This window comes from Zophobas morio, unplaced genomic scaffold (assembly GCF_036711695.1).
Source record: "Zophobas morio isolate AGI-343-1 ecotype UQ-CSIRO unplaced genomic scaffold, CSIRO_AGI_Zmor_V1 ptg000007l, whole genome shotgun sequence".
Taxonomy (NCBI): Eukaryota; Metazoa; Arthropoda; class Insecta; order Coleoptera; family Tenebrionidae; genus Zophobas; species Zophobas morio.
The window spans coordinates 7,732,144-7,756,493 of record NW_026972112.1 but is presented as its reverse complement, the minus strand read 5'-3'; the positions used below and the strand labels follow the sequence as shown (position 1 = coordinate 7,756,493).

Sequence of the window (24,350 nt, the reverse complement as noted above, 5' to 3'; positions counted from 1 at the left end):
ATAAATGAAGTAGAAAAGTGGCAATCTAGTTCAAAGCAAATGTCAATCAGACTACTGACAGACAAAAAACTAAATCATCCAGTTTATCCAACTTAAAGAAAATATATCAAAGCCTACTTTACTATATAAAGATCGTGCGTGGATAATAAACCTCCATCTTCCCAAAATCTGTAATGCTCAATTCTGAATTCTAAAAGTAAAATCCAAAGTTTAGACTCTCTCCTTTTCACAATTTATTAAAGTGAAGTACATTAATAAATACATAATACATAATATTCGTCATAACAACGTAAATTAATACGTTGAAATAAAAATTAACAACATTTCGTATTATCTCTGTCATTTCTTGTTCTATTGCGATTATTTCTAAATGTTATGTTCGTAGTATTTCCTGACTCATGATCAGTTGTGTTCTCTGATAGGCTTATCAAACCACGAGCTACGTAATCGAAAATTGCTCCAATTGCCTATAAAATACTTAAATGACTTACTTTTACTAAACATGACGGATGAATAATACCTGATCTCGCTTTGCTGAACATTCGTAGTACCTTGCGTTGATACTTTTGGCATATTGCCTGGCTACATCTGTAGGGACCTAGTAATTTTTCTGTTGTCAATAGATAAAATACAAGGAAACTAATTCATACTTCTCTATTTTCTGATAAATCAAGTTTGTTTCCTATCACACATGTGACCACTGCACTTTGAAAATTGCATTTTAATTCATCAACCCATCCCTGCATACTTTGAAAACTCTCCATGGAACTAATATCAAAAACGAATAGAGCTGCGTTTGCATTCCGGTAAAACATAGGGACCACACATTTAAAGCGTTCTTGACCAGCAGTATCCCATATCTTAAATGTTATTATACTTTTTTTTCCAAAAAAAAATATCAAACTTTACCTGTAAATTGACAGTGGTGCTATCTATCACAAGTTTACACCGTAAGAGAGAATTGCCCACAGTTGCTTGGATATTATCGAAGAAATACTTTTGAATATAACGAAGTGGAATACTGGTTTTTCCTACACCTGGAAAAATAAAATAAATATGCTGTCATTGAATACCCAACGCAAGAATTGTGCTTTAGGATTTTTTATACAATTTTTTCTCTGCTCAATAAGCAGTCCTTAACAACGTGTCATAGAGTTAGTGCTTCATTTTGTAAGCACCTGTACATACACATATAAGTATGTAGGTACATTTATTTGTAATAATTAATATCACTGACAATTATTCTAATTAGTTTAAATTAAATGATCATAATAGGTTGTATGCTTACGATACCTATAGGTCCCAGAATAACCACTTTACCAGTAATTTCCATTTGAAACAACTTAATTTTGTAAATAAACCTACACTGTACTTTAGAAGTATCGATTAAAGGAAGACGTTTGTGATTGTGGGAAAAAGTAAAGATATATATGTAGATAAGATTTTATGTACTTATGATCGTTTTTTCCAACTCTCTAAAAGATATACCTATTGATTACGTGAGAGGCTGTAAGTCGGAATTTTTAAATATTAAATAAAAAACTAAATAAAGAATAGATAAGATTTTATTAATATCAATAAATATTTTAAGAGCCTTTTCTTGTCGGTGTTTGTCAGTGTACATATTTTCGTATTGATATTGGTGGGTTTTCTGTTGTATACTGGGAATTCAGTACACGTTTTCGCAGTAACAAGGTTTGTATATCAATTCAAGTCTTATCGTTTTTTTTTGCGCTGATAACGGATCTTTTTGAGGAGGTGAAGTACTGTGGCATTGTACTCGTCGCAGAATGAGTATAATTTTATGCATCCCAGTCGAAATGGAGACGCCTACGACTTCAGTTCCGGCTATAGTTCTAAATGCAATTAAAGACTTGAAACTTATTGATTATGTCGTGGCTGTAGGAGATATAGTTGCACCTAAAAATGTCATATTTAACGAAAAATCAAAAAAGCAAAGTCGAAAAATTGAAAAACTCAAGAACTGAAAAATCGAAACCTTGGGAAGTCGCGAAATACAAAAATCTCAAGATAGATTAATGGAAAAATCGGAAAACTGAAAATTAAAAACGTGAAAATTTGAAAAATTAAAAAATATGGAAGAATTCAAAAATTGAAAAATCTAAAAATCTAAAACTTGAAACATTGAAAAATTAAAATATAAAATTGAAAAATTGAGAAATCGAAACACGAAAAAGATAAAAATTCGAAAATCTGAAATTTAAAAATCGAAAAATTGAAAAATCAACAAATCGAGAAATCGAAACTCGAAAATTTAAAACATTGGAAAAATTGGAAAGTTGAATAAACGAAAAGCTAAAAAATCGATGAATTGAAAAATTCCAAGACACTGAAACATCAAAAGATCGAAAACTCGACAAATCAAAATGTCGAGAAGTTGAAATGTCGAAAAATCGAAAAATGAAAAAAAAATTTAAGAAAAACAGAAACATCTCAAAACTGGAGCATGGAAAATTGAAAAATTGAAAAATCGATGTCCTAAAATCGAAAAATCAGGAAATCAAAAATTTGAAAATCGGGAATTGAAAAATCGAAAAATTGAAGAAGTGAAACACTGAAAAATCGAAATATTGAAAAATCGAGAAATGGAGAAATGGGAAAGAAAAAATCAATCAATTGAAAAATTTGAAAAATTCAAAATATAGAAACGTCAAAAATTAAAAAATTGAAAAATTTAAATATCGAAAAATTAAAAGATCATTACACTGGGACATCGAAAAATTGAAAAATTAAGAAATGCAAAAGTCGAAAAGTCGAAAAATTGAAAAACCGAGAAAAATGGAGAAATCGAAAAATGGAAAATCCAAAACGTAAAATATCGAGAAATCGAAAAATCCAGAACTCGAAAAATCAAAAAGTCGAAATACTAAAAAATCCCAAAACTGAACCATAGAAGAATTGAAAAAGAGAAGAAAAATTGAAGAATCAAAAAACTCAAAAATGACAAAAATTGAAAGAAACAGCGAAAAATTGTGAAATTAAAAAATTGAAAATTTGTAAAATCGAAAAGTCAAAAAAGCAAATTCGAAAAATCGCAAATTTAAAAAACCGAAAAATTGAAAAATCAAAAACCTGAAATATCTAAAAATTGAAGAATTGAAAATCGAAACCTTGGGCGGTCGAGAAATGGGGAAATCAAAAAATAGATTAATTGAAAAATCGAAAAACTGACAATTCAGAAACGTCGAAATTTAAAAAATAAAAAGAATTGAAAAACTGAAAAATTGATAGATCTAAAATTTAAAACACGGAACAATTAACATATCGCAAAATTGAAAAATGGAGGAATCCAAACACCAAAAAACCAAAAAATAAAAATTCGAAAATCTAAAATTCAAATATCGAAGAACCCAAAAATCAACAAATCGAGACATCGAAACCCGAAAATTTAAAAAATTGGAAAAATTCCAAGAAATTCAAACATCAAAAGATGGAGAAATGGAGAAATGGAAGCGTCGAGATCGAAATGTCGAAAAATTGGCAAATCTAAATATTGCAAAATCTCGAAACAAAAATATCAAACAATTGAAAAATGGAACAAAACTTAAGAAAAACCGAAAAATCACAAAACTGAAACATGGAAAACTGAAAAATGGGGAAATTCCAAAATCGAAAAATTGAGAAATTAAAAATCGGAAAATCGAGAATTGAAAAATCGAAAAATTGGCTAACTGAAACACTGAAAAATCGAGAAATTGAGAAATAAAAAAGTTAAAAATTTAATCAAACGAAAAATTCAAAATTTAGAAACGTCACAAATTGAAAAATTGAAACATTTAAATATCGAAAAATTAAAAAATCATTACACTGGGACATCGAAAAATTGAAAAATCAATAAATGCAAATGTCGAAAAATCCAAGCAGAAAAATCGAAAAATTGAAAAACCGTGATAAGTCGAGAAATCGAGAAATGGAAAAATCATAAAATCAAAAAAATTGAAAAACTAAAACAGTCGAAAAATTGAAAAATATAAGGTTTAAAAAACGAAAAATTGAAAATCCTAAACGTTAAATATCGAGAAATCGAAAAATTTAGAACTCGAAAAATCGAAAAGCCAAAATTATTAAAAAGTCCCAAAACTGTAATATCGAAAATTTAAAAAATTGAAGAATCGAAAAACTGAAAAATCACTAAATTGAACGAAATATCCACAAATTGGGAAATTAAAAAAATGGAAAATCTGGAAATCGAAAAGTCAAAAAAGTAAAGTCGAAAGATCGCAAACTTATAAAAACCGAAAAATCGAAAAATCAAACACCTGAAAAATCGAAAAATTGAAGAACTGAAGAACTGAAAAATCGAAACTTTGGAAAGTCGTTGAAAAAATCGATTAAATGGGAAATCAAAAAACTACAAATTCAGAAACGTGAAAATTTGAAAAATTAAAAAACATTGGAGAACTGAAAAATGGAAAAATCGAAAAATCTAAAATTTAAAACATTGAACAATTAAAATATCGTAAAATTGAATATCGAGAAATTAAAAAAAAAGAAATTCGAAAATTTTAAATTTAAAAATCGATACATTGAGGAATCTAAAAACCAAAGATCGAGAAATCGAGGAGTCAAAAAGTCGAGAAGTCGAAATATCGAAAAATCGAGAAACCAAAATAACCTAAAATCGAAAAATCGAAAAGTTAAAAATGGAAAAATTGATAAATCGAGAGACTGAATAATCAAATTATCAAAACATCCGAATCTCGACAAATCGAGATCTTAAAAAATTGAAGAATTTGAAAATGTAGAAAATTGAAAAACGAGAAACTAAAAAATCTAGAATTTTAAAAATTGAAAAATCAAAATATCGAAGAGTTGAAAAATTGAGAAATCGGAAACAGTCGAAAAATTGGAAAATTCAAAAATTGAAAAGCCCAAAATTCAAAAGTGAGACATCGAGAAATCGAAAAATTAGAGGATGGAGAAATGGAGGAATGCAAAAGCGAGAAGAAAAGTTAAAAATTGAAAAATTGTTAAATCGAGAAATCAAAAATTGAAAAATCGAAAAATTTTAAGAGAGAAAAATTGGAAAAATCGAAAATTTAAAAATTCGGAAAATTGAAAAATTGAAATATCGAAGAACTGAAAACTCGAGAAATCAAAAAACTTTGAAAAATTGAAAAATTAACACATCGAAAAGTTGAAAAATCGAGAAATCGAAATATAAAACAGTCGAAAAATTGAACAATCTAAAGTTTAAAAACTGAAAATCCGAAAAATAAAATTCCAAAAATCTAGAAGTCGAAAAAGCGAAAAGTCGAAAAATCAAAATACTGGAAAATCCCAAAACTGTGCTAAAATCCTCATATCTCGAAGTTTTGATAACTGATAAATTGAGAAATTTACAATCTTGAAACTTTGAATTCTGTAATTCTATTTCGTTTACCTGAACATTTTAAAACGTGAAATCACGAAGCCTAAAACAATAAATCTGAAATCTTAAAACTATAGATACTGAAATCCCCAATACTAAAATCCTCCAGTTATAAATCCTGATATTTTGACTACTGAAATCGTCAATCTAGTAATCCAAAGTCAACAGAATACGAAATTTGAAAACCGGATAGTACGAAACCCGAAATCCACAGTGATGTAATCCTAAAATTGGGAATTCTGAAATCTTGACTTCTAAAATTTAAAATCTTCACCAGGAATCTTAAAATTCTGATTCCTAAATTTTTTAAATCTTAAGAAATTTATAATTCCTAACGTCCATCTTCACACACAATTTATTAAAGTGAAATATATAAATATTAAATACACAAAATATAGTATACTTAATAATAATTACGTTAACCAAAAATCAACAACGACTTTTTGTATTAATAGTCCTTTCTGTGTCATTTCTTATTGTATTGCTATTATTGCTATATGCTACGTTCGTAGTATTTCCTGACTCATGATCACTTGTGTTCGCCAATTGTTCCACCACACCACGCGCTACGTAATCGAAAACTGCTCCAATTCCCTATAAAATACTTAAATGACTTACTTTTACTAAACATAAATATGAATATTACCTGATCTCGCTTAGCTGAACATTCGTAGTACCTTGCATTGATACTTTTGGCATATTGCCTGGCTACATCCGTAGGGACCTAGTAATTTTTCTGTTGTCAATAGACAAAAGTCAACGAAATTAATACATACTTCTCTATTTTTTGATAAATCGAGTTTGTTTCCTATCACACATGTGACCACCGAATTTTGAAGATTGTGTTTTAATTCATTAACCCATCCCTGCATACTTTGAAAACTCTCCATTGAAGTAATGTCAAAAACGAATAGAGCTGCGTTTGCATTCCGGTAAAACATAGGGACCAGACTTCTAAAGCGTTCTTGACCAGCAGTATCCCATATCTTAAATATTATGGTTTTTTTTTTCAAGAAAATATTATATACAAACCTTACCTGTAAATTCACAGTGATGTCATCTATGACAAGTTTACACAGTAAGAGAGAACTGCCCACGGTTGGTTGGATGTTACCGAAGAAAAACTTTTGAATATAACGAAGTGGAATGCTGGTTTTTCCTACACCTGGAAAAATACAAGAAATGTATACGATGTAAAAAAAATATAATGAATTAGAGTTGACTGTGTAACGAATTGTAAAATGGCTCCATTAGCACTCAAGGATTTTTAAACTGTCTCATAGAATTAGTGCTTTATTTTGTAAGCACCTGTACGTACACATATGTGTATTTATTTATAATAATAATTAACATCACTGACAATTATTCTAATTAGTTACCATACCCATAGGTCCCAGAATAACCACTTTACCAGTAATTTCCATTTGAAACAACTTAATTTTGTAAATAAACCTACACTGTATTTTAGAACTATTGATTAAAGGAAGAAGCTTGCGATTGTGAGAAATAGTATCGATAGATAAGATTTTATATACTTATTGTTGGTTTTTCCAACGCTGCAAAAGATACAAAAATACATCTATTGATAAAGTGAGAAGCTGCAAGCGGGAATTTTTAACTACTAAATAACAAAATTTGTCATTGCGAAATCAATTAATTGTAGATAAGATTTTATTAAGGTCAATAAATAATTTAAGAGCCTTTTGTTATTCCGCTGTCAAAAAGTGAGTAGTTGTTTTGATGTACACCTACTGCGACAATGTCTTGATATTATTTTATAAAAATGTGGCTCATTTCCTTCTTGTCCTGCTCTCATATAATATGTTTACAAAGTATGAATTTGTCACAAAATGTTTCTTAAATTAAAAGCAAAAATATTGAGTAACATCTTTTTATTTATTTTATGAAATTAGGGACATGTGACTCCTGTCTGAGCTGATGGAGCTTATTTTCTTAGTTACAAACCTTCTTGTCATTTGAAAATAATATTACAAATGTGTATCAGCAACCATAGTGACCGGAATTATGTGTGATCGACTACATTACCAATTTTTTTTTTATTTTTCTAATACGGTTTCATAGCGTTGCTGCTTTTTTGTCGTCAAATATAAATTTCAATTCCGGGTATCAAAACAGTTTGCGCGACGTTCTGTGCTCCTTTCATTTAAATTTACAGTTTCCTCGTTTCTTGTACAAGTGTTCCCAAACAGTGTTTGCATCTTACGAGCTACATCATCAAAAACTGCCTCAACTCCCTTTAAATTAAATAACTTAATTATATTTAACATGATGTTCCAATATTACCTCCTGATCTTGCTTTGCTGAACATTCGTGGTACGAAGCGCCTATACTTCTGGCATATTGGTAGGCTTCATCTGTAGTGACCTAGCATTTTTTTATTTTCAATAAATAAACAAAGTGAAAGTGAAATACATACTTGCCTATTTTCTGTTAAGTCCATTTTGTTTCCTAACACACATAAGACTATCGGACTTTCAACGTTTCTTTTTAATTCAGCAAACCATTTTTGTGCGCTTTTAAATGTCTGGTGTGAAGTGATGTCAAAGACGATTATGGCGGCGTTTGCTTCGCGATAAAACTTGGGGAGCATGCTTTTAAAGCGTTCTTGACCCGAAGGATCCAATATCTTAAATGTTATGGCTATTATGTTTTTTTTTTTGGGGGGTAAAATGTGTCTACTTGTAATTTGACGGTGATAGTATCTATGACAAGTTCATAAACGAAAGAAAAACACCCCAAGGTTGGTGTTGTGTTATTCCGGAACGACTTTTTTACATAACGAGTAATAGTGCTAGTTTTTCCCACACCTAGAAATATAAAAAAAATATATTATAGATATATATATGGTTAGTTCTAATGTTAGTATAGATTGTATGCTTAAGATACCTTGATCACCCAAAAAAATTACTTTACGATTGATAGTTTCCATCTTAAACAAATTAAAATTAAAGTAAAAAAACCAACACTTCACTTTGAGTCTAGCGATTAAATGAGCAACCTTGTCTTTGTAGAAAAAAAATTCAGATAAGATTTTATATACTTATTTTAAGATTAAGTTTTTCACAATCTATAGTTTGATTTTTCCAGCACTTTTAAATATTCGTACATACTACGGTGGAACGAAAAAGGTAACTACTTCAACTCTTTAAAACATAAATAACATAGTTTTATTTAACACGATTTTGTTCAAGCATAAAAGTTAAACAAAAATCAGCAATAACATTTTGAGACTGTAAATGTATTGTTCTCTATGGAATGGCCAAGTCTTCTACCCGTTAGTGATATAATCTTTTCTGTGTTGGTTGCTAACTTGCTGTACCACTAGAACCAGGGGGTCGATTCTCGAACTCGTTCGCAAAGATGCGAATACGAATAGATGCGCATGCCAAGATGCTATTCGAAACGAAAATCCGTCTTCTTGAACGAGATCCAATGCGAATAGCAACTCGATGCGCATACGAAGGCCTCTGTTCGAGTGGCGATATGGCAACAGCGGAAAAATACAGAGGAAATTTAAATGCAATGGTTGGCAGAACTCACGCGGTGTCGGTTTGAATCTAAGAAGGACTGTTTTAATCTGTTGCCTCCAAATTTATTAAGCAGCAAAACACGTATTAGCAGGATTGGCTCGATTTAAATTATTGCTTTAAAGTATTATTGTTTTTTTTTTAAGTTTTCTTTACAGTTTGGAATAAGCAATGCATATTACGGCCCTTTTAATTCAAATTTATATCAAAATAAGTTGAACTTTAACTAAAATACAATATTTCCAACAAAATGGAACGATAATTCTTTTAAATTGTATTTTAAAGATTATAGGAGTACATATTATAAATAACACTATCGATTCCTTTTTTACAATGTAAATTACAATAAATTCTCTTTATTGTTCAAAACTAAGAAGTACGACTCAAGGATGACATTAAGTCGGATACTTACTATTTTAATCAGGATTTTAATTCCAAATAATTGACAGACTAAAAAAACATAAAAAAATCGTGATTAAAAAAAAATGTTGATTTTATGATTTTATGCAACCCTACGTATTTAATACAAATTCTTGTGATTTTTTTACAATGATGCAGATACAAACTTAATAATGTTTATTTTTGAGTGGGACCACCGCAGCCAGCAGGTATTTGCATATTAATACCTTTATTGCTGCGTGTACTCTCCTAGTTTATAGAAAATTCTTAGCGTTTGGTTACCCGATATTTATGATTTATGATTATGATTTTACAGGTATATTTATGCATACCATTACAACCGTTTTGTACAGTAAATGATCTTTCAGAATTCATTTTAGTTTTTATTTTTGAAACAACTGCACGTATATTTGAAATGTTCCCAGTGGCTAGCCAGAGTCACCTAAAAATTATTGTTACAACCATAATAAGAACGTGTTAGTGTATTATTAGAAATTACCCAAAATATCGCAATAGTCCGTTGTTTCTTCATACATATGTAGCTATTATGTGTACTACACAGAAATCGGCTGTTTCAATTTAAAATTTTTAAATTTGCATCACAAATGTCAAAATTGTAAATGAAATTATAAAATTCCCACAATCAAATTGATACATTACAATTTGTGTATTTTTGGAATGGTAACCCTTTCTATTAATGTATATTAACAGATACATCATATTAAAGATATTATATTGAGTTACAACAGAACGACCAAAACCAAACAGAGTTTTAGGTTAGCTTTCACCACTCGCAAACCAAAATGCGATCGCATCTACCCACTCGTAACTTGACGTTCGTATACGCTCGAACATTTGCGTATACGAACGTGTGCGCGCGCTTCGAGAATACCGAATCTTCAAAACCGTTCGGAAGTTGGCCACTTGCGTATGCGGAACTTATTCGAACGAGTTCGAGAATCGACCCCCAGTTCTGTTTCCAAGTGGACTAATGAAATGACGAGCTACATCATCAAACACTTCTCTAATTCCCTTCAAAATAAAAAACTTAGTTTTACTAGCTTTACACTCCTTCAACACTACTTACCCTACCTTTCTTCGCAGAACATTCGTAGTAAGAAGCACCTATACTTTCAGCGTAGTGATGGGCTTGCTTTTTGGTGACCTAATATTTTTTTTTGTTATTAATAAATAAAAATAAACAAAACTAGTACATACATACTTGTCTTTGTTCTTCTAAATCAGATTTATTTCCTATTACACATAAGACCATCGGAGAAACTCTATTGTTCACTTCTTCAACCCAATTCTGCATGCTTTTAAAACTCTCCTGTGAAGTGATGTCAAAAACGAATAGGACGACCTTCGTATCGCGGTAATGCAGAGGAACTGGAAAGTATATTTCCAGGAAGGTTAGGTAGCCGACTAGAAAGGGTACAGTAGTTGCGGTGCGCTTCCTGTCTAGGAAAAATGTACAGTTAAATCCATTGTAAGAACAGGTAGCTCGGCTCCGTTTTTGGGTATAAAAGGCCCGTATTTTGTATATACTTCATCTGTTGTCTTGTGTCCGTTGCCGAAGTAAGTTCCGTGTAAATAAATCAACAAAAACCACAAGTGTTGTTTTTTATTCTCGCCACCCAACAAAGCGGAATCTCGGCGAATGAAAAGCACGAACATATGGTCCTTCGAGCCGGATGTGTAAATACACGAATTTAGTGATTCGATCAGTAATATCGCGACATCATAACTAAGTAATACGCAACACGTGAACATGCAACGGGCACATCAACATATCAACAGCAACAAGTATCAGGTGAGTGGTTCGTTTCCTTTCCAATCCTTATTATAACCAAAAAACACACCTTTTTAATCATAAATCAGTTAGGAAATGGCGCCCACTTTAGATCAATTAATCGTTAAAAGAACCACGATCAAGTCAAAATTTACACGAATTCAAACTTTTGTTAATTCATTCAATGCAAACTCTAATATTCATTTATTAAAAACGCGCGTAACATTAGCCAATCAAGCATTTCAAGAATACAACAGTATACAGGATGAAATCGACTTGTTATTAGATAGATCTGACAAGGCGGTTGTCGAAAAACATTTAGAATATCGCGAAGAAATCGAAAATAAATATTGCGAAATAATAGCTACAATCGAATCAAAATCTGAAAGTCGCGACGACGCACAAACGTCTAATTCAGGTAATCACGCAACTTTTGCACATCTTCCTCCAATCGCACCCATTAATATTAAACCATTTTCGGGTTGTTACAAAGAATGGTTAACATTCACTAACACGTTCAAGTCAATTATCGAAGACAATTCTTACAAACTAACCGACTGTCAACGGTTCCAGCATTTAAGATCTTGTTTAGAAGGTGAAGCAAAAAGGTCAATCGAACAGTTAGAGGCATCCGACGAAAATTATCAAGAAGCGTGGAAAATTCTCGAAAGCAGATTTAAAAACACGCGACTAATCGTACAGGATCATATTTTATCCATATTAAAACTACCTAGTTTGTCTAAAGCGTCACATTATGCAATTCGCGAACTTTTAGATACTATAATCAGAAATGTCACAGCCTTAAAACAATTAGATATTAAAATAGACGAGTGGCACGCGCTAATCGTCCCAATCATAATCGAAAAATTAGACTATGTCACAATTAGAGACTGGCAAGCTACGTTGGACAAAGATGTTCCGACCTATTCATCATTAATCATATACTTAGATAAACGGTATAGAACATTAGAATCAATCAGTTTGATTAATAATAAAACGAACACGCCTCAAACTTCTAATGCAAACCAAAGTATTAACAAAAAACCAAGGGCGGTAGCTCATATAGCTACAAACAAAGACAGTAATTGCATTTACTGTGATAAAATTCATAGTATATATCATTGTCCAGAATTTCGAAATTTAAGCTCACAACAAAGATTTAATTTCACTAAAAAATTGAATTTATGTACTAACTGTTTTCGAAGCAATCATAAAACACAGACATGTTTTTCAAAATCAAGATGTCGCGAATGCGGAGAGAAACATCATACACTTTTGCACCGCGATGGACCCGAAAACAGCGAAACTCAGCACGTAAATTCGGTTGTAAATCACTCATTATTCAATTTAAAGGACACTGTAATTCTATCAACAGCTCTAATCCTAATTAAAAATGCACAAAACAAATACATACAATGCAGAGCTCTTTTAGATTCGGGCAGCATGAGTAATTACATCACTACATCGCTATGCAAAAAATTAGGTTTAAAACAAAATCCAATACATATCAATATTGGCGGTATCGGAAAAACCAAATCTAACGTAAAATATTGGACGAACGTAGAAATAAAATCGCGTTATGAGAAGTTTTCGGCAAACATAAATTGGTTAATTTTGGATCAAATCACTGAAAATCTGCCGTTAGCGCGAATAGATCCAAAACATCTGGTTATACCAAACAATAAACTATTAGCAGATCCTATGTTTTACGATCCTGGACCAATTGATGTCCTCATTGGTGCCGGTCTGTTTTGGGAACTTTTGTGTCCAAACGAAAATTCGCCCGCTGGCGAACTTAAATTGCAGGCAACTCAGTTAGGTTTTATTGTCGGAGGATCCTTGAACGTTCCGCATTCAGGTAATCTAAATATGTCATCCAGCTTAAGCATTACCCTAACATCCGTATTAGAAAAACAGGTAGAAAAATTTTGGGAATTAGAACAATGCCGAACCGTCTGCACGAGGCTCACTGACGAAGAGCTTAAATCTGAAAATCATTATAAATTAACAACGAATAGGGCAGCTGATGGCCGCTTTATAGTCAAATTACCATTTGTTAACAATCCGCCAATTCTTGATTCAAATCGCAAAAATGCATTAAGGCAATTTTATAATCTTGAAAGAAAACTTGCAAAAAAACCAGACCTCAAAGCTGATTATTCAAAATTTATGCGCGAATATAAACTATTAAACCATATGGAAGAAGTTCCTCCTAGTGAAATCGAAAATCAAAAGGTCACATATTTGCCACATCACGCGGTGTTCAAAGAATCCACCTCGACCAAATTGCGCGTAGTATTTAACGCATCATCAAAAACCGAAAGCGGACTTTCCCTCAACGACAATCTTTTAGCAGGTCCTACAATACAAGACGATCTTTTTGCAATATTAACACGGTTTCGAACTTTCAAATACGTTCTAAGTGGCGACATAACGAAAATGTACCGCATGATACTAATGCATCCTGAGCATACGGACTATCAACGTATTTTTTGGCGAGATAACATTCAGGATGAATTAAAGACTTTTCGGTTAACCACTTTAACGTACGGAACAAAACCGGCTAGTTTTATTGCGATCAGGTGCCTGCACGAATTGGCCTTACAGTTCAAATCCCATTATCCAGAGGCCGCGAAAATCATCCAAAGAGATTTCTACGTCGATGACCTTCTCACGGGACACAATTCGGTGGAGGAACTTATCGTAATTCGCGATCAAATTATAGAGATCTTAAAACATGGAGGATTTTCGCTACGGAAATGGGCCTCCAATCATTCTGAGCTAATTCCTGACACACTTAGTCATGAACAAAATTTAAACATCCGATTGGACAAAGGCGAATATACAAAACCTTTAGGATTGTTGTGGAATCCTTATCACGACATTTTAAATTATTCAGTTAGGGATTTTGAATATAATGTTTCAAATCAAATAACAAAACGTGAAATTTTATCGAAAACCGCATAAATATTCGACCCTTTAGGTTTAATTGCCCCAGTCATTGTTACGGCAAAAATAGTGATCCAAAGGCTCTGGATGTTAAAAATCGGTTGGGACGAGCCTGTTCCCGAAACTAGACAACAAACATGGCAAAATCTTTTAAGAACTTTCGGTAGTTTAAATCAAATTAACATTCCACGCAATATAATTCAGATTAACCGTATTGCAATCGAAATGCATGGCTTTGGAGATGCGTCCCAAGTCGCATAGGGGCACCGGTTTATCTCAGGGTTACGGATTCATCCGAAAACAGTCAAACTCATTTAATAGCAGCCAAAAGCAGAATCGCACCACTTAAAACAATCACGTTACCACGACTTGAACTCTCAGCAGCGTTGTTATTAACTCGCCTAATGAACGTTGTTTCGCAAGCTTTACATATGGAAATAAATCGAAAATATTTCTGGTCAGACTCCACTATTGTCCTAGCGTGGATTAAGGGAACTCCAGCGTCCTACCAAACATTTGTAGGGAATCGCATCTCCGAAATACAAACACTTAGCCCTAAAGACGGTTGGTATCACGTCAAAAGTGAAGACAACCCCGCCGATATAATTAGTCGAGGTTGTATACCGCAGAACTTAAAAAATAACCCCTTATGGTGGCACGGGCCACACTGGTTAAATCAAAACTATTCCGAATGGCCAATACAAAATATCAATTTAAAAACCATAGAAACCCCAGAACGACGCACAATTTCGCTATTATCATCCGAAACACCAACAATAGAGCTGCCAATTTTAACCAAATTTTCATCCTATAAAAAAAACAGAAAGAGTGCTCTCATGGGTACTAAGATTTATCAATAATTGCAAAAATCCAAATTCTAAAAACCTGGCTAATCATTTATTAACAGAAGAACTTCAAAATTCAAAATTCACTATCGCACGTCAGTTACAAAAAATCACGATTGCTAAGTCTAAACATATTTTTCGATGAAACAAACCAATTAATTCGCGTGGGAGGGCGACTTAAAAAATCGTCACTATCTTATGACATAAAACATCCGATTTTATTACCTAAAGGTCATCACATCACAAAAATTTTGGTTCAGTACGAACATGAAATACAATTGCACGCAGGACTTCAAGGTACATTAGCTTCTATAAGACAAACATTTTGGATACCTGCTGCTAGAACCGTTGTCAGAGGTGTGTTACACAAATGTTTTAATTGTTTTCGAACAAACCCAAAACCTTTATTCCCACCAATGGGTGACTTGCCTAAATCAAGACTTAAACCTACACGTCCCTTTTTAGTCAGTGGCGTAGATTACGCCGGACCTCTGCTAATTAAGGAATGTCGTGGTCGTAGCAAGCGTCATGTCAAGGCATACATTTGCCTATTCGTATGTTTTTCAACCAAAGCGATCCATTTGGAACTCGTAAACGATCTGACAACCGAATCATTTTTAGCAGCCTTTAATCGACTAGTGGCCAGGCGTGGTCACGTATATCATATGTATTCGGACAATGCTACGAACTTTGTAGGTGCTCGAAATAAATTGAATGAACTAACAGAATTTTTGAAATCGCAATCTTTCAGAAATGTCATTCATAATCTTGCAAATAAAGGAATAAAATGGCATTTTATTCCTCCAAAATCACCACATATGGGCGGCCTTTGGGAAGGCAACATAAAATCTGTTAAAAATCATATCAAACGTTCATTGAATTCAAACTTTTTAACTTATGAACAGCTTTACACCTTTTTAACTCGTGTTGAAGCAATTTTGAACTCCCGACCCATTACTCCCCTGAGTAACGACCCCAATGACCTTCAACCTCTAACCCCTGGTCACTTCCTAATTGGCGAACCACTCACAGCTATTGATGAGCAGGACATCACGCCACTCAAAGTTAATCGTTTATCACAGTGGCAAAAAATCGAGCGCCTTCGTCAGGACTTTTGGCATCGCTGGAAAAAAGAGTACCTAACTCAGTAGGTACTCCCTTCGAAATCAAAAATTCGCTACGCAGCCTGATGCAATCGCCGTCAACACCATGGTCATCCTGGTTGAAGAAAACACCCCGCCGTTGCAGTGGAGATTGGGCCGAATCCTGGACGTCCACCCTGGTACCGACGGCGTCGTTCGCGTGGTGTCCATAAAAACCAGTGCCGGTGTTGTGAAAAGAGCAGTACGAAAGTTATGCGTTCTGCCTATGTAAAATGCGCCCCTAATCCAAAGTACGCGGTTTCAAAAGGTGCGCCCCAAATCAGCGGGCAACGTAGCGGAGTGCATTTTAGTTTAAGTTAAACACTTGAAAAATTGTCGATCCCGTTGTTTATATTATTTAAACTTGTATCTTAATGCCATTTTATCTAACGCAAAAATTAATATGATTTATTTTTTACCAATCAAATGCTTAATTCAGGTTTACAAATTGTAATCTCCTGTCAATGTAATAATATCATATGATTCTTGTAATTGAAGTTAGGGTCTTCAAGGTGGCCGGTATGGAAAGTATATTTCCAGGAAGGTTAGGTAGCCGACTAGAAAGGGTACAGTAGTTGCAGGTGCGCTTCCTGTCTAGGAAAAATGTACAGTTAAATCCATTGTAAGAACAGGTAGCTCGGCTCCGTTTTTGGGTATAAAAGGCCCGTATTTTGTATATACTTCATCTGTTGTCTTGTGTCCGTTGCCGAAGTAAGTTCCGTGTAAATAAATCAACAAAAACCACAAGTGTTGTTTTTTATTCTCGCCACCCAACAAAGCGGAATCTCGGCGAATGAAAAGCACGAACAGGAACTATGGAGTAGAAACGTTCTTGACCGGCGGTAACCCATATCTTAAATGTTATTTTTAAAGAGCGGATTTATAAGCACAAAAAAATTAAGAATAAGCGCTTAAATAAGCACAACATTTTCAATAAAAAAGTTTTATTTTAAGCAAAAAAGCATTAAATAAGCATAACACTTTCATTAAAAAAGTTTTATTTTAAGCAAAAAAGCATTAAAAACATAATCATATTACAAATCAAAGAACACTTCTTAGAACTTTGGATAAAATATTATTACAATAATACTAGACTTTATATTTTACACACGTATTTCAGTTTTCTTTAAAACAATTTATGATTGTAATATGTTCCAAGTTGTCCACTGTAAAATTTTTTCGTCGATCATTTAAAATGTGTTTAAAATTGGAGAATGTGCGTTCAACATCCACACTCGTTGGCGCAAATTTGAATTTTGCAACTAATGTTGAATCTAACTCCAAATTTTCCACCTTCTGGCCTTGTAAAACACGAGCAACGTCGGAAAGAACACCGAAACCTGCATTTTTATTTAACACTTCGTCAAGTTTTTGAGATACTCTAGTACCAGTATCATCCCTTACTGCGTTTGCTTGTTGTTTAAATTCTTTCACTAAGTTTATGGCATCTACCAACAACATGCTGGGTTTTTCTAACTTTTCTATTACCTCAAATACGAATTGATAATTGCTTCTTAGAAAAGCTTTGTTTTCCAAAATATTTATGCAACCTTTAATCGATTAAGAAGAATCTTCGCTAAACTCAGTAACTACTTTCTCAGATTCTTTGATATATTTGTCATAATAAAAGGTGGCCTGTAACCATGTTCCCCACCTCGTTATAATCGGCTCTGGGGGCAATGGTATGTTTGGAAATTTTTCCTTAAAATGTTGCACTCTTAGTGGGGCTTTAACAAAAATCTTTTTACCATTTGTCGCTAATTTATTAACAGTAGGAAACTGCAAACGTATTCCTTCAGCCACTCTGTTTAAACCGTGGGCAATGCAAGTAGAGTGAATTAAATTGGGATACAATATTTTTAGATTATTCCCTGCTTTCAACATATAACGAACTGCATCCGAGATCATCAATAAAATTTTATTCGCCGTTACGGCATTTGGCAAAAATAGTGACGTAAGACCAGTGGCGGCTCGTCAGGGGGGGCCAGTTAGGCCAGGCCGAGTCTGTCACCGAACTTGTCAATTTGCGATATTCATTTTTATTTTAAACGCAAGAATATAATTTAAAGCTATTTTGAAATCACCTGATTTTACTGTTGTTATTATTTTTTTAATTACAAAAAGCGTTATCTAATTTATTCACTTTCGTTCGGAAGCACAAATCGTGCCGGGAAGTTTAAATATTTTTACTGCGAGGAGCAGCAGCTGAGGCCGGCCGACTACAAGAATAAACGTCGAATAATGTCATATCTGCTATCGCTCTCTGTTTAGCGGAATTAAAGAGAAATAGCTATAAAGACTGATACGTGTCTGATACCCTCTGATTAACGCGCCTGCAGCAGTGATTGGTCAAATGTCTGCTAAAATCGGCCGGCCTTTTGGCAGTACATCAAGTTGTTATAGCGCTATCACCTTCTGTTTGTATAAGTTAGAAGGCAATAGCGATGAAACCGTACAATATTACGTTTCATCACTCCACTTCTGCCGTGCACTTTTCCATGCGGTTCCCCACTACCAACCAGCACCGGCCGGCCGCTGTCTGTATATTGTGAATTTCTGCAGTCTTCACGTGGATGAAATTGGTTTAGGTTTGTTTCTAATTTCAGTAACAATGACAACAGTTAGTAAGAGAATTACTAACTGATTTAAATTTTGATGTTGTTACACATCTATTAAATAATGACTTTCGACTTTTAACATACGATGATCAATTCCTGGGATATAAAAGAAATGACCCGTTCGGAGCCGCGCATGCAACATTTAATCGAAGCACGGAGCAATAATAACGTCAGCTCCGGTGCAATAGCATATTAATAATTAATAATTAATACAGCATGGTATGAAAATTATGAATGGCTGACGGGGAGCAAGTCAAAAAACAAACTATTTTGTTGATATTGTTTAATTTTTGAATATGATGTTGACAATAAATTCAAAAAAACTTCAGAAAAAGAGTTTTGCCTCTGGTCGTCTGGTACGATTGACATATTGAGTTACCGTGCTCTTTTGCCATCTTCCTAATTTCTCAACCCTGCTCCTGATGATGCTACTTACGAAAATGTAGAAGCCTCCGAAATTATTTCTGTCTTTAATTTTAATCATATACCTACCATCCACATCAGCATATGTTGAACGCAGTTTTTCAGCTTTAAAGCGAATTACAAATTTTACTAGAAACTCCATTAGTCAAAATCGATTATCCAAATTATTCGTTTTAGCAATAGAAAAAGAAGTGCTTACAAACTTAACGGAAGATCAAAAGTTCTATAATCAAGTAATTGACCACTTTGCCAATACAAAACAAAGACGCATTGAATTGGTTTATAAAAATTTCTAATTTACTTTTTTAATTTTGTTTTTTACTAATAAATAGTTGTTGACGTTTCATGTTATATTTTTTGTTAGAATGTGTTACTTTATAACTTGAATGTTATTTTCATTTTTATTTGAGTTTATTGTCGTTATTTTATTATTATAGATGGCTTATATTGTATAAGTATATGCTTTACTTTATACCTATTTGAAGAATATTTTTTATTTTGTTTTACCAAGTTGTTAGGACTATATGAATTAACACCATACAGGAAGCAAATTATAGATAACTAGCGGAACCCGGCAGACGTTGTCCTGCTTGTGTATATATTTACTTTGTATATATGTGGATATAAATGTATGGTCTGGAGCGCAGAATGCGTTGTAGAAAATTGAATAATAAGATAACTCATATTGATGCTATTAAATTTATTTTCATTAATATACACAATGTACACATTTTTGTATTAGTAATTCACGTGAATGAACAAAATTTTTGACTATTGTATTCGCTATATATGCTAGTCCAAAAGGTATAAGGTTATATGACCATTATAAAAGTAGTTGACCGCAAATAAGTACCCCCTTTGTGTGGTTCGCACTAAGCTTACCGGTTGGCAATAAATTGTCTTCTCAACATTTCTTGCTCATATTTAACAGGGCCGGCTTTCAAAGCGAGTGGTGATTTCGAAACCCTCAGCGGCTGCAGGTAGTAAAGAAATAGTGGAGTGGTGGATTTACATATTTAGTGAAAGCCGCCCCTGAACGAAACCACAACAGCCGGTCGAGCTCCATTGGACACGTTATTTACGACCCTAAAACCTTTTCTATTGTAAACAACTTAACTTTGACACAATGGGATGATTTTATGATGGCCATATAACCTTATAGTTTTTGGTCCACTATAACTGAAACAGCTTGAACACATTTTAATCAATACTAACATCTATCGTAACGCTAGTGGGTAAACAATATTTTTGGTTTTTCGATTTGGTGTATAGACGTACAAAGTTTTTGGAATTCCTACTCTGGAGCAAGCAACATACAGTTGACCATGCGAAAAACATGGATTTCCTAAATTTAATCCGGCAACGCGCAGAGACTGCCCTTGGGCTTTGTTGATTGCCATCGCGAAAGCAAGACGCACAGGAAACTGTAGTCGTTTGAATGTAAAGGGCAAATCAGTAGGAACCATTGGAATGCGCGGAATCAGTTTGATTTTTTGGATGGCATTTTCAATAATCTCTAGTAATTCACTCTTTGTTATTACTGAGGATTGTAGACAGTGAACATCACTAATGATTTTATATTGCGGTCAATACGATTTTTGTTGTAATACCAACGAAAACAATGCTGTCATTGGTGCCGCCATATATCTAATACTTGCTAACTCTTCAGAAGTAACATAGAAACGGTGTTCACGGACAAAGGGAGACGGAAGATATTGTTTTCTGTCTAGAAAAGTACCGAGGGTCTGTGCGCACGTACACAAAATAGAAGCGAACGTATGAAATGTCAAAACACATCTAGTCACGTTATCGACTAAAAATCAAGCAAGTACGAGTATATGAGCAGTACTGTTTGGTACTATAGAGAGACAAAGAGGTCCGATGTATTGCTCTGCCGTTGTGTTTTCGGACTCTTTTGAGGCCTGATAGCAATATAGTAGTATTAGATATTAGAGGTGGGACGGGTAGTAACTATTCGTTACAAAGTATTCGGTACACGATGAGACCCGAACTACCGAGTATCGAAGTTGAAAAGTAATCGTTACTATTCGTCAATGATTACTGATCATTTCGTGATTTCGAGTATGCATTCTGGATTCAAATACTAAGGAATCAAGAACCGATTGCCGAAATACCGAGAACTACCGACCTCCTAAACCTATAAATCAAATACCCTTACTTTTATTTACTAACACTTCGCTTTCAAGTTGAGTTGAATGTTGAATATAGAAAAAGGAATAATAAGTTAAAAATAATGCGGCCTTTTGTTAGTTAACAAAAATTTAATGAAGTAACTAAAGTTACTAAATAATAATAGATTTATAAAGTACGTTTTTTGTTTTTGTTTTTTTTTTTTTTTTATTCTATGTAATATTATTTGATTTATTTTTGTATTTTTTTACGATTTAAATATATTTCTTGTATTATTCCAGAAATTATTAGATATTTTCATACCGCAATAAAATAAAACCAAAGCGAGTTTCATTAAGTAATCAATACCCGAAGTAACGATTATAAATAACGATTACTTTTTTAAAAAGTAACGAATACGTAGGAGTACACCAAAGTAACGATAGTTCCCATCTCTATAGATATATGGGTGCCGCTGATTCTCAAAGTTCATAATACTTTAACAGAGAGGTTGATGTGCTGCAGTGCCATCTAGTGGCAAGTTACAGCAAAATCGATAACGCGAAAATATTCTCCATGGTCAAATACCAACGTATATCAATTTTCATGAGGATCGGTTGATTGGTACAGAAGTTGATGTGTTGCAGCGCCATCTAGTGGCGAGTTACAGCAAAATGGATAGGGCGAAAATATTCTCCATAGTCAAATGCCAACGTGTACCAATTTTTATGAGAATCGGTTGAACGGTGTAGAAGTTGATGTGCTGTAGCGCCATCTAGTGGCTAGTTACAGCAAAGCGGATACCACAAAAACCTTCTCCATGAAAAACCACTTACATGTGCCAAATTTCATGATGATCGGTCAAACGATTTCGGAGTCTATCGATCACAGATATATATACCAACATCCATTTTTATATATATAAGAAGATGACTGACTTGAGGTCCCTGGTTCTTGTATTCTATGTCTTAAAACTTTGGGTTACTCACTGCTGGCCGACCCAACCAAAATAGTCACGAGCCGCCACTGCGTAAGACTGTCATTTGCAAATCTGGTAATCGTATTACCATTTGTTTTATCTAACATTTTCAAACTTACTACATACCCTCGACTAGGGAAATTTTCATTTAAGATTCCAACAATTAAACTTGCCACGTATCTTCCACAACTATCGGTTGTTTCATCGACAGCGAACCATAAATAATAATTATCTCCAATGCGATGTTTAATTTCGTTGTAAACTTGCTGAAACACTGGGCCTACATAATTTTTTCGGAGAATACTTTCAACCGGAATATGTCGATTGCAGTGTTTTTCAAGGAATTCTTGAAGAGGGCCTTTCCCCAATTTTTTTAAAGGTATATTGGACTGGATCATCATTTTACATAAATCGAAATTAAACTGAAACTGCTCATCTTTTGTGGAAGTAGATGCAACAGATTCATGTATGGTCTGCTGTTTAATTTTAGAAACTTCAAACATTTTCTTCCTTTCTACATGAAGAGTCGTTCTGACATGTTGCGTCACGTTATATTTTTTATCACTTTGAATCTAAAACAACGTACATATACAGGATTAACAAAGGAAAATAGATAGAAAAAATTAGTGGGCTTACGGTTTTCACACAAGCTCTGCAGAATATTTTGTTGTTTTCTAATTTTAATTATGGAAAATCCCTTATCCACTCATCCGGCGTCGATTTTACTTTCGGCATTCTTTAAAATATTAGTAATATTACCAAAAAGAACTCAACATGTAACAAGGGAGAACCACGTATAACACTGTACTACGACAGATGCGATAGACTGATGGTTGTGAAATAAACGGTTCATTTACTTAAAAGTTTCCATTAGAAACATTTTAAGCTAGGTAGTTGGGTACAATAATCCTTTTTTCTAGAAAATCTTCAACCGTCTTGCCGCAAAATGCAGAAAAAGAACATCTGGTTAAAAGCTTTAATTCATTATCAACAGAAGTAAGGATTTAAAGTCATAAAATCTATGGAGTATTTTTCCAATCCTATAATAAAATTTTATTACCCAAACGACCGGAACCTATTCACAGAAAGGGTCTTGAGTAAGTGTACTTCAATGGTCAAGTCCAGGTAAAATGCATACGATACGATACGGCTAACTAACAAGTATTTGTCATCCCGACAAGGCCGGCATTTCAACAAAATATGCATTAAAACTCATATTCGTCGAAAAAAGCATTAAATAAGCATATAAGTTTTAATATGCATAAAATTGAAAAAAAGCAAATAAGCATAAAAAAAATGTGTCAAATGACTCCAAATTGTATCATAGTTACAGATATAAAGAAGTTTTGAAGTGCTTACATTTTTCACAAAAAGCATTAAACCTAGAAATCCGCTCTCTATTTTTTTTAAAGGAAGTATTGTGTATAATTCTTACGTGTAATTTGAGGATGAAATCATTTATGACAAGTTCACAAGTGTAGAGATCACATCCTAAGGTTACTGCTACGTTATCGTTGAAAGAATTTTCAACATAACGTTTTATAATACAGGTTTTTCCCGCATCTAGAAAAATAAAATAAATATACAGGTGTCCTAGATGATACTCCGCAATCTTATCTCCTTAGAACAGATAGATATATAATCCTCTAAACGCCATTGTTTTTAACTTCACCGTGCAAACCTTTTTTAAATCACAACGTATATGTGTTTTATAGACATCAAAACGAGAAAACAATCTAGATATACGGAACGGTAAAAGTGTGTAAGTACCACTACTCTCTCATTACTATTGGTTGATTTCAATTACGCGAGTGCGAACTGACATTTCTTATTGGTTTAAATCAATAAATCATATCACGCGGGCACAACATAAGTTGACAGGTCAGGAAACCTCAAGTTTAAAACTGTATTGAACACCCCGCAAGTGAAAAAGATAAGAACTCGACTTAATAGCTTGTGGATAAATATAGATTGTATGTTTACGATACCTGGAGGCCCTAAAACAACCACTTGAATAGGGTTGGTCTCCATTTTAAATAACCAACACTATACTTGAACTATTGAGACTAAATGAGTAAAGTTGTTATTGAAAAATCAGTAACGTACAGATAAGATTTTATTAAGATTAATAAA

At 33.3% G+C, this 24,350-nt stretch overlaps 4 protein-coding genes across 4 annotated transcripts; all 4 read right to left on the bottom strand.

Annotated features, from left to right (window-relative positions):
• Positions 1–209: 209 nt before the first annotated feature.
• Positions 210–1,392, bottom strand: LOC135124398 (ras-related protein Rab-31-like). The gene is made up of 5 exons (XM_064049444.1): positions 1,294–1,392; positions 910–1,037; positions 651–860; positions 521–598; positions 210–467 (listed from the first exon to the last, which is right to left on the bottom strand). Exons 1-5 carry the CDS (start codon positions 1,331–1,333, stop codon positions 315–317), a joined length of 609 nt encoding a protein of 202 aa, XP_063905514.1. The 5' UTR covers positions 1,334–1,392; the 3' UTR covers positions 210–314.
• Positions 1,393–5,729: 4,337 nt separating this feature from the next.
• Positions 5,730–24,270, bottom strand: LOC135124395 (ras-related protein Rab-31-like). The gene is made up of 6 exons (XM_064049442.1): positions 24,259–24,270; positions 6,777–6,844; positions 6,430–6,557; positions 6,169–6,378; positions 6,039–6,116; positions 5,730–5,986 (listed from the first exon to the last, which is right to left on the bottom strand). The coding sequence occupies exons 2-6, from the start codon at positions 6,814–6,816 to the stop codon at positions 5,822–5,824; spliced, it is 621 nt and encodes a 206-aa protein (XP_063905512.1). The 5' UTR covers positions 6,817–6,844; positions 24,259–24,270; the 3' UTR covers positions 5,730–5,821.
• Positions 7,268–8,366, bottom strand: LOC135124399 (uncharacterized). The gene is made up of 5 exons (XM_064049445.1): positions 8,300–8,366; positions 8,093–8,220; positions 7,830–8,039; positions 7,697–7,777; positions 7,268–7,647 (listed from the first exon to the last, which is right to left on the bottom strand). Exons 1-5 carry the CDS (start codon positions 8,340–8,342, stop codon positions 7,507–7,509), a joined length of 603 nt encoding a protein of 200 aa, XP_063905515.1. The 5' UTR covers positions 8,343–8,366; the 3' UTR covers positions 7,268–7,506.
• On the bottom strand, positions 10,307–24,275 carry LOC135124400 (uncharacterized). The gene is made up of 6 exons (XM_064049446.1): positions 24,206–24,275; positions 23,653–23,780; positions 16,883–16,920; positions 10,599–10,730; positions 10,427–10,495; positions 10,307–10,371 (listed from the first exon to the last, which is right to left on the bottom strand). Exons 1-5 carry the CDS (start codon positions 24,246–24,248, stop codon positions 10,465–10,467), a joined length of 372 nt encoding a protein of 123 aa, XP_063905516.1. The 5' UTR covers positions 24,249–24,275; the 3' UTR covers positions 10,307–10,371; positions 10,427–10,464.
• Between the last annotated feature and the right edge of the window lie 75 nt (positions 24,276–24,350).

What these genes read in the sequence shown, in the direction of transcription:
- LOC135124398 (XM_064049444.1), bottom strand. Translation starts at nt 1,333, where the DNA reads ATGGAAATTACTGGTAAAGTGGTTATTCTGGGACCTATAG. An exon ending in GGTTATTCTGGGACCTATAG is followed by an intron (nt 1,038 to 1,293) that starts GTATCGTAAGCA and finishes TTATTTTTCCAG; the next exon opens with GTGTAGGAAAAACCAGTATT. An exon ending in GTTCAGCAAAGCGAGATCAG is followed by an intron (nt 468 to 520) that starts GTATTATTCATC and finishes AGTATTTTATAG; the next exon opens with GCAATTGGAGCAATTTTCGA.
- LOC135124395 (XM_064049442.1), bottom strand. Translation starts at nt 6,816, where the DNA reads ATGGAAATTACTGGTAAAGTGGTTATTCTGGGACCTATGG. An exon ending in GGTTATTCTGGGACCTATGG is followed by an intron (nt 6,558 to 6,776) that starts GTATGGTAACTA and finishes GTATTTTTCCAG; the next exon opens with GTGTAGGAAAAACCAGCATT. An exon ending in ATTTATCAAAAAATAGAGAA is followed by an intron (nt 6,117 to 6,168) that starts GTATGTATTAAT and finishes AAAAATTACTAG; the next exon opens with GTCCCTACGGATGTAGCCAG.
- LOC135124399 (XM_064049445.1), bottom strand. Translation starts at nt 8,342, where the DNA reads ATGGAAACTATCAATCGTAAAGTAATTTTTTTGGGTGATCAAG. An exon ending in CTATCACCGTCAAATTACAA is followed by an intron (nt 8,040 to 8,092) that starts GTAGACACATTT and finishes ATAACATTTAAG; the next exon opens with ATATTGGATCCTTCGGGTCA. An exon ending in CAGCAAAGCAAGATCAGGAG is followed by an intron (nt 7,648 to 7,696) that starts GTAATATTGGAA and finishes TTTAATTTAAAG; the next exon opens with GGAGTTGAGGCAGTTTTTGA.
- LOC135124400 (XM_064049446.1), bottom strand. Translation starts at nt 24,248, where the DNA reads ATGGAGACCAACCCTATTCAAGTGGTTGTTTTAGGGCCTCCAG. An exon ending in ATTTCATCCTCAAATTACAC is followed by an intron (nt 16,921 to 23,652) that starts GTAAGAATTATA and finishes ATAACATTTAAG; the next exon opens with ATATGGGTTACCGCCGGTCA. An exon ending in CAAGAACGTTTCTACTCCAT is followed by an intron (nt 10,731 to 16,882) that starts AGTTCCTGTTCG and finishes AATATACTTTCC; the next exon opens with AGTTCCTCTGCATTACCGCG.